General features: G+C 34.3%; 2 protein-coding genes and 1 pseudogene across 3 annotated transcripts; 1 reads left to right on the top strand and 2 right to left on the bottom strand.

Annotated features, from left to right (window-relative positions):
* The first annotated feature begins 1,555 nt into the window (after nucleotides 1-1,555).
* LOC113871201 (26S proteasome regulatory subunit 4 homolog A-like) lies at nucleotides 1,556-6,248 on the top strand. Of its 2 annotated transcripts, none has more exons than XM_027508123.1 (6): nucleotides 1,556-2,128; nucleotides 2,601-2,846; nucleotides 3,755-3,924; nucleotides 4,055-4,271; nucleotides 5,027-5,167; nucleotides 5,274-6,248. In XM_027508123.1, the coding sequence occupies exons 1-6, from the start codon at nucleotides 1,646-1,648 to the stop codon at nucleotides 5,298-5,300; spliced, it is 1,284 nt and encodes a 427-aa protein (XP_027363924.1). In that variant the 5' UTR covers nucleotides 1,556-1,645; the 3' UTR covers nucleotides 5,301-6,248. The 2 variants fall into 2 exon arrangements, with proteins under 2 accessions (XP_027363924.1, XP_027363923.1); XM_027508122.1 differs by having other exon boundaries at nucleotides 5,952-6,226.
* Nucleotides 6,249-7,140: 892 nt separating this feature from the next.
* LOC113870741 lies at nucleotides 7,141-7,933 on the bottom strand. Its single transcript, XM_027507183.1, has 2 exons — nucleotides 7,828-7,933; nucleotides 7,141-7,553 (listed from the first exon to the last, which is right to left on the bottom strand). Exons 1-2 carry the CDS (start codon nucleotides 7,931-7,933, stop codon nucleotides 7,141-7,143), a joined length of 519 nt encoding a protein of 172 aa, XP_027362984.1.
* A 26-nt stretch (nucleotides 7,934-7,959) lies between these two features.
* Nucleotides 7,960-8,945, bottom strand: LOC113870740 (annotated as a pseudogene).
* Between the last annotated feature and the right edge of the window lie 38 nt (nucleotides 8,946-8,983).

Here is an 8,983-nt window from a genome sequence, read left to right as displayed (position 1 = left end):
CGTACCAATAAATATAGATATTATGTAAAAACAATTAAATGTTTTCAAATGATAAATAATTTAAGCTAAAATAATTTTTTTTAACATATGTTGAATGGCATACAATAAAAGCATGTGTATAATAATTTTTTTTATATTAAAAATAACAAAGTATTACAAAACACAACTTATTAGTTAATAACACTGAATACTATACTTTTTAATAAAAATGTACTATTTCTTAATCTATATCTTTAAGTAACCATTAAAATTTTTACAAACATTGGTCAACTATGTTGCCCTAGCAGCTTCTTATAATGAGGCTAAGTATAGTGTTGTTAATTAATACGTTTGGTGAAAGGATTGAATGGCAATGGCTCCATTTTACCCTTAACAGTTATCAGCACTGGCAACTGGCAAAGATGTTAGCAGAACAATATAAGTCACAGGTACTCCAATTAAATACAAAAATTAGAGTGCTTTATAGTAAATTAATATCCACTAATCCATCAGCTACTCTCTATTCATAAATAGTTACTGCTAATTTGTCTTAGGAATTTTACTATATACGTATTAAGGTCTCAAGGATTGTCAAGCCTTCCCGAAACAGACAAAGTTAAGCATGATTATGAGTCTTGAATTAGCAAAATATGATTGTTTTGGAATGTTAGCTTAAAGCGTTCAGCTACTGGTGCATCGATATTTCACACTAATTATTTTGGATAATAAACGTGGTTAGGGAGTATAGAGGAACACATTAATTGTAGAGCTCATACTTATATACTTGAAACTAATTGTTTTATTACACTTCTGCTCTGAATCCGCAATGCTCATTTAAAAGAAAAAAGTTCACTAAAATTGATGCATTCCAAATAAGATTTGATATTGCCCAAGCCCAATCAAATTTATTGACTGAAAAAAGGAAAGAGTAGTATGTGAATTTTGAACCATCCCTCGATAGCCTTTTTCAAAGAGTAACGAATTTTAACTACACATTTTATGTGTTACATGCAAGTATTTCGAAGAGAAAAATATTATCAAATTAGTTAGGGTGTTAGTAGATTATTTTTTGATTAGGTGTCAAAAAAATTTATTTAGCTTTATTAATTTAATCCCTTTATTAATTTTCTTCTACTTAAAATATTTATTTAGCTTTCATTTTTTTACTCAGACTTAATAAATTAAATCAATTCAATTATTTTTTCTTCAAAATAAATAAATATAAATATCAAATTTTAATCAAAATATATAAAATTTAATTTTTTCTCCAAATTTTTATCTTAGATGTTATGTTTTCTTCAAATTTTATTGAAATTTTTGTAATTTTTTTTATCGTTAACATTTAAAATTGTTTCATATGATAAATTTTTCACAATTTTGTTAAATATTTGAATAAAATACAGATTTATTTTTCTTGAAAAAAATTAAGAAGCCAAAATCGGACATATGTTAAATTAGAGGGATGAGAAATGTAATTAAACCTACATTTAATTAACAAAACGAAAATTTTAACCTACTTTACCACGCAATGACTTGTGATTGACTAAGATGAGTACATCACAAGATTATTTGAGTATATCACAAAATTATCCTTATTCGTAAATCCTAACACTCAGCACTGTAAAAGGTTCTGAACCCCCACTTCACCGTTCAATTTGGGAATCGAATGGGTCAGGGAACTCCGGGCGGTCTAAATCGGCAAGGTCTGCCGGGCGACCGGAAATCCGACGGCGGCGACAAGAAGGAGAAGAAGTTCGAGCCGGCGGCGCCGCCGGCACGAGTTGGCCGCAAACAGCGGAAACAGAAGGGTCCGGAGGCGGCGGCTCTGTTGCCGACGGTGACCCCGCTGACGAAGTGCAAGCTGAGGCTATTGAAGCTTGAGCGAATCAAGGACTATCTGTTGATGGAAGAAGAGTTCGTGGCTAATCAGGAACGACTCAAGCCTCAGGAAGAGAAGGCCGAAGAAGACAGATCCAAGGTCGACGATCTTCGAGGTTCTCCAATGAGCGTTGGTAACCTCGAAGAACTTATCGATGAGAATCACGCTATTGTTTCCTCCTCCGTCGGACCCGAGTATTACGTTGGAATCTTGTCTTTCGTCGATAAGGATCAGTTAGAGCCTGGCTGTGCTATTTTGATGCATAATAAGGTTTAATTTTGCTCTTTTTTCAGTGCTCATTTCTCGAATGAAATGTGTTAATTTGCTTGTTTATTGGAATATACCTGATTCTGTAGCTTCTAGGGTTTAATGGATTTAGAGCTTGGAGTTTTATATGTTGGATATCTCGTTGGGTTTTAAACCTTTTGAGGTTTTGGTGTTAATTGGTCGAGACTTGAGAGCCTTTGAATATGTAACTATGTATTGGATTGTTTTGAGTTTTTGTGTGTGGCGTGGCTGTTGACAGTATTTCTATCCTTTTTGGAGTAGTAACGAGTTTAATGTGATCTGGACCTGTAAAGAGAGTGGGAATTGTTGTTGTTGAATTGGAAGTATGCTTTAGAACCGTGATGTGATCTCAAACTTGACATAATTGTTGTTTGTCTAATTGAATTAGTCATCTCTTGGTTTGGTATGGTTTGATGTTGGTGATATAATGATTATGTATGGTTTTCTTTATCAGGTTCTTTCTGTTGTTGGGCTTCTTCAAGATGAAGTTGATCCAATGGTCTCTGTCATGAAGGTTGAGAAGGCTCCTTTGGAATCTTATGCTGACATAGGCGGTTTAGATGCCCAGATACAGGAAATTAAAGAAGCAGTTGAGCTGCCTCTGACTCATCCTGAACTATATGAAGACATAGGTATCAAGCCACCTAAGGGGGTCATATTATATGGAGAACCTGGAACTGGGAAGACCTTGCTTGCCAAGGTTTGCATTATCTCTGTTTTCTATAGGGCTGTTGAAATAGAGTTTCAGAACCTCCTTTTCTGTCTCTGATTTTCCCCTTTTCACTTCCTTTAACTTGAAGCTAATGTGCTGAAAATGCTCCACAATGAGTCAATACTATGAAGTTTTAAATGCTTTTCTCTAATATATATGGGAAAAAAGAGATTTGTGTGATTATCCTATCTGTATTATATGAAATCAATATCCGTGTCTTCCTTGTTTATCATGTTACTTTCAGAAATTCTCTTTTTTCCAGCTATTTGTGTGTGGCTTAGTGGCTTATTATTACTGGATGTCACAATGAAATGGTTATTATATGTCAAATGAAAGTGTGTGTGTGTTAGATTTTAAATTCCTAAATACACAAAGATGACACTGTTAATTATGACTAATATTATATTGATATTGAATACCCACGTTGAAAGGTGGTTTTTATCCTGTGTGTTTGCTTGTGTGTGTTGGCTTTTTAAATACTTCGATGTGCTCTTGTGAGGGTGGTTTTCTCACTGACATGCAATTGAGTATGCTGAATACTATAGATTTGGGAGAAGAAGTATGGGACAGTCCCATCACAAAGTTGTTTAACCCTTCCCCTTAAAGTTGTTTAACCCTTCCAGGTGGTTGACATTACTGTATTAGAAATTTATAGTTTGTATTCGGAATAAACAGAACTATTTGTCTGGAAAAAAGAAACTCACAATTTAAATTTATATACTATTTGATCTTTTCTGGAAATAATGTCTGACCTGCACAGATATAACTCATATTAGCATTATCTGAACTGTGTCTTACTGTATGATCTATATTTTTGCAATTATAGCTTGTAATGTATTACACAAGCACATATGCACGATCAGTTAGGTCTAAGACAATGCCTTTTGCGGATTCAGGCTGTGGCAAACTCAACATCCGCAACATTCTTACGTGTTGTTGGTAGTGAATTGATACAAAAATACTTGGGAGATGGTCCAAAACTTGTGAGGGAACTTTTCAGAGTTGCTGATGATCTTTCTCCTTCTATTGTCTTCATTGATGAAATTGATGCAGTTGGTACAAAGAGGTAATATGAACCCCCAACTTTGGCAGTGTGGCAATTGGCAAATGTGAAAGAGTGATATCTTATATCACTCTATGAGTTCATTGGATTCTTTTTGTACATTCATGATTTTACTTGTAAATATATTTTACAGGTATGATGCTCACTCAGGTGGAGAACGTGAAATTCAAAGGACCATGTTAGAGTTGCTAAATCAGTTAGATGGTTTTGATTCAAGAGGAGATGTAAAAGTGATTCTTGCAACCAACAGAATTGAAAGTCTGGATCCAGCTTTGCTGCGACCTGGTCGAATTGACAGGAAGATAGAATTTCCACTTCCTGATATCAAAACAAGGAGGCGCATTTTCCAGGTAGGCATGGCTAATTTTGTGAAAGCAATATATGTCTGGGAAATCTTCAGGGCCTGGTCCATTTTTTCTTTTCTTTTAAAGAAAAAGTTCTTTTTTAAAAAATTTAAAACATGTGTATAAATATTTATAATAATTGTGTAATTTTTTTGAAGAATAAAAGCCTAAAGAAAAGTAGTTTGCACAATGCTAGCAACACAAATCTTTATTACTAGCTAAAATTTATCGAGAATCACAAAAATTATGTGGATCCCACTTTTTATTTAATGATATTCATTCATGTTTTTGTAGTTTTTACTTTTTAATATATTTCAACCAATAAGTGAGTGTGTTCTAAGCATACCTCAAAGCTGTTTTATTGCTTTGCTCGTAAGACAAAAATAGAACTTGTTTGGGAACACAAATGATGGGAAACAGTCACTTTTTCTTTGAAAAAAGAACTCTTAGGAAGATAAAAAAAATGATTATTTCGTCAAAATAAGCTAATCCAAACATACACAGTAAATTCTGAAAAATGATAAAAAAGAAAGCTATTATACATTATTACTTTTTCTTAAGTTAACACAAGCAATGAATTATGGGAAATAATTGCTTTTTTCTAAAAGCTCTACTAGGAAGCTGTTATAAAGGCATTATTTTCCCAAAATAGGCTATAATTCAAATACACAGAACGTCGTTGCTGCTGATTCTATGTGATATCTTATTATGCATATTCTGGTTGATCAAATGCCTAAATGACCTCACACTTTGAAATTAAGATACACACGTCAAGGATGACATTAGCTGATGATGTCAACTTGGAAGAATTTGTTATGACTAAAGATGAATTCTCTGGAGCTGATATAAAGGCAATATGTACTGAAGCTGGTTTACTTGCTCTACGAGAACGGCGGATGAAGGTTAGAGTTCTCTTCTGCTCTATTGTTTATACAATAATAGTACTCCTTTGCTGTGGAAGTAGCTAAATTTGACAAGCTCGTTTTTATATGGCCTGAATATATTAAGCCAAGACAAAACTATAGTACAGGTTGATTTCTTCAAGTTTAAGCATTCTGAAGTTTGGCAGCTTACACCATTAAAGGATGAGTGGCAGTTTCATATTCTTTTAAACTTCTCCCTGCATTGCAAACAACTAAGAGTAGATAGTGGAGTTCCTTTATTTCTTTATAAGAATAGTGTTATAGTGAATGAAATCTATGAAGTTTACTCGTAATATTTTTTGAGCAGAAGAAATATGCAGGCTGAAGATAGGTAATGTACTTTATTTAGATTAGGTCAACTAATTGTTTTAATTTATTATAATATCATGGAAGTACTCCTTGTTGCCTCTTTAAAGCAGTAAGCCTGCTTTTTTCATAAGAAACGGTGTCACTGAAGGTCCTTCATTGTTAGTCATAAGTATTACTATTAGCTCTTGCCGAGGCTTGTCCTGACCTGAACATTCCTTTCCCCTAAACTTTTTCTACCCAAAGAATTTACGTTTCATTGGTATCTTGAGCACACACTCGCTGTTAAATTTGTACTTTACTGCAGTAAATCCGATCATTACATATCGATTTTTTATTTTTTTTTTGTATAATTTGTTTATATTTTCTTTTGGTTTGTATCGTATATTATTTGAAGAAGTTTTCCCTCAATTTATGAAATTTTCTTAATATTACTTTTTTCTTCTATCTTGTTCAGGTGACTCATGCCGACTTTAAGAAGGCAAAGGATAAAGTGATGTTTAAGAAGAAAGAAGGGGTGCCCGAAGGACTGTATATGTAAAATAGCATCCCTTATCATCCCCAGCCCTCGTTCTTTTTATTGTGGATTTTGTTTATGTTCTTGTTATGCAAACAAATGCAAATTCATTTGTATTATGCGAACAGATGACATTTGTATTATGGGGGCTTTAAATCTCAACTATGTTTTTTTTTTTTTTTTTAATTCAATATATATTGTTTTCGATTAGTTTTAATTGATTTTGGAAATTGATTCATATTCTATACAAAGGAGGTCGTTCCCCTCAGCCCTTCATTCATTTAAAAATATGCATGCTTGTAGAGAAACTCTGCTTACTGCCCTTGAATTAGCACAGTTAATGATAAGAACGTGGTGTTTAAAACAGACTTTTGTGATGGATTAATTCTTTCGACTTGAGGGTATAGCATAGAGACCTGGGGAGCTGCTTATGAAAAAAGTGCATTGCATGTTAGTAATTTAAAATATCTTTGCAATGAAAGGAACGCTTATTAGTTATTTATATAGGACTAAAACAAATTGATAACAACAATTTTTATTGCATTAATGTTATTCCTAAAATATTAGGGTATACTTATTTCTCATTTTTGCTATCTCCTTATAAAGCGAAGAGTGTGTTGGTAGCACATGTCCTAGGCTAGTATATCAACAAGGAATTTGATTCCGAACACACAGGTTTTGCACGTATAATCCCCAAATCTCCAAGTTTTATGGTTCGATCCCTAGGATTATGATTTCTACAGAAAATCGCAGGTAATTTTATTTTAACTGAAAGAAAAGTCAAGGTATTTAAGTTGGCAGTGACAGCGATACATGAACAGCTTATAATCGAAACAGCGCCGACAGTGAAAAGGATAAAGCATTATTACACGTAATTATTTTGAAATATTATTGATCAAACTACTCACAGCAGTTGAATTATTTTTAAAAAAGCCTTTTATGTTAGTTAAACTTTCATTCATATGAATAATAAGCATGCTTACATGCAAACTGCTCACATCAATTGAATTATTTTAGCATCCATGTGGTGATCATATCCGATCAAAATTATTTTATGCATTTGTTGTCACAATCTTATTTCTCTAACAAATAGAACTCGATATACCAGAATTATTTTGTGTTGTAAACTTCAAATGGGGTAATTCTGACCCAATGGACCAATTCTTGGGGGCAAGTGCTTTGAGGTGTGTAGAAGCTGCTTCTTCCACTTCTTTATCCACATGACCAAGTGAACCAGATGACTCAAACCAACAAGTAAAAGTATGATTACCCAAACAATAGACAAAGGTAGACCCATCCTATTAACTTTATCAACAATGTGATCAGGGGTCACCAAACTTTGTGCCCAAATATATGTGAGACCCGTGAATGTGAGTGCCGAAGTCATAGCAATGGTCAAGATCCACATCATGAGCTTATTCTCAAGGCGAAATCCACTTAGGAGTAGTAACACCACACATAGAGATGAAAAGAAAGACGTAGTGTTGAAGGTCATGAATTTTAGAAAGCCATGTGACCAATCATAAGCTAAAACTGCAGTGCCTGCTTTGCAAATGCCATAAGTGGTGCAATTGACCAGTTAATGTATCTTCTTGCCAAACTCCACCTGGTGGGCTTATTGCTGACTGAAAAGTCATGGTGGCAATTACAGTGGCCACCACCATCAATGTCCCTCTTTTTTCTTCTATCCAATTACTTTGGTATTGTAAGTACTTCAACCAGAATTTCTCGCACACTTATTTTATATTGGATTTATGTGATGGTGATTCTGCTTGACTAGTGATGCTTGGTGATGACCTTTGTTGTAGTGCATTGCCAGTAGTAGCTGTGTGTGCAGCAACAGCAAGCCCCTGCACTCCAGTTTCAGTTAAAATGTCTTCAATTTTTAGGCTTATGAAATCTCTTGGACCCTGCTCCAACATCTCCAAAGCTGTTAAACCTGTCTTGTTTACAGCATTTGCTGGGTTCTTATTTCAGGTAGCATAAGCAAGTATTTTATAGTCTGCAAAATTATACAAAAAAGAGTTACTATATTGTCTAAACAAGAGGAAATATTGTATTTATTGTCTCAAGTCATGTTTCTCTTGAATTACTTGGACCTCATGTATTCATGTGAGAAATTCTGCTACTTAAAAAAACTGGTGAGTACTAATGAGGCAATTGAAAGCGTCTATTGGAACAATAAGTTTTCTTTTTACTTATTTCAATAAACTTCTGAGTCAAGGTCTCGAATAAACTCTAATATAATATAGTTTATTGAATAAGTGTTCAATTAAGTTATTGATTAAAACACGCTTTAAATTCTAAATATTACCTTAATTTGTTTGAGCTTCACAGCTAAATGAAGAACAGTGTTACCCTCTTTGTCTTTGGCAAGAAGGAACTGTTGGTTCCCCCTGGCAAATTGCAGAAGGAATTTCAAGGCCTCCAAGTGATTATACCAAACACACAAGTGTAGAACAGACCCATCATAAATCACTGTTGAATGGAGTCAGGCCTAGCGTTGATCAACTCTTGAATAGCTCCCACGCGTCCTCTCATTGCAGCTAAATGAAGAGGAAGCTTGTCATCTTGTCCAGAGCCCTGCAAACATCTGGGTTTGTCAACAGAAGAGCTTTCACAACTTGAGTGTGGCCTCAGCAGCAGCAAGATGAAGAGGGCAACGTCCTTCTGAGTCCACTTCAATGGAAAAACTTGGTTTTCTTTTGAGAAGAATCTCACAGAATTCCAAATGTCCAAGTAAAGAGGCTATGTGTAATGGGGTGTCAGTGAAGGGAGAGACTGAAACTTTGCTCAGAATAAGAGGGTGGGTTTGGATCAGTCTGTTTAAGGTACTTATGCAGCCATTTAGTGATGCTTCATAGACTTTTCTTTTTGTGTCATTCTCTAGAGTTGGTGTTACCTTCGCCTCCATTATTGGAACCGCTTATCAAATCAATTTGTTTTCAATCTTGGTTGATTTTCCACAACTG

This window comes from Abrus precatorius, unplaced genomic scaffold (assembly GCF_003935025.1).
Source record: "Abrus precatorius isolate BTA unplaced genomic scaffold, Abrus_2018 Scaffold7, whole genome shotgun sequence".
Lineage (NCBI taxonomy): Eukaryota > Viridiplantae > Streptophyta > Magnoliopsida > Fabales > Fabaceae > Abrus > Abrus precatorius.
This window is presented reverse-complemented; position numbering and strand designations above follow the sequence as displayed.

Coding starts and splice junctions, on each gene's coding strand:
- LOC113871201 (XM_027508122.1), top strand. CDS start 1,646: ATGGGTCAGGGAACTCCGGGCGGTCTAAATCGGCAAGGTCTGCCGGGC. Junction 4,272..5,026: donor CAAGGAGGCGCATTTTCCAG/GTAGGCATGGCT, acceptor TTTGAAATTAAG/ATACACACGTCAAGGATGAC. Junction 5,168..5,951: donor TACGAGAACGGCGGATGAAG/GTTAGAGTTCTC, acceptor TATCTTGTTCAG/GTGACTCATGCCGACTTTAA.
- LOC113870741 (XM_027507183.1), bottom strand. CDS start 7,933: ATGTTGGAGCAGGGTCCAAGAGATTTCATAAGCCTAAAAATTGAAGAC. Junction 7,554..7,827: donor TGCACACACAGCTACTACTG/GCAATGCACTAC, acceptor TTTGCAAAGCAG/GCACTGCAGTTTTAGCTTAT.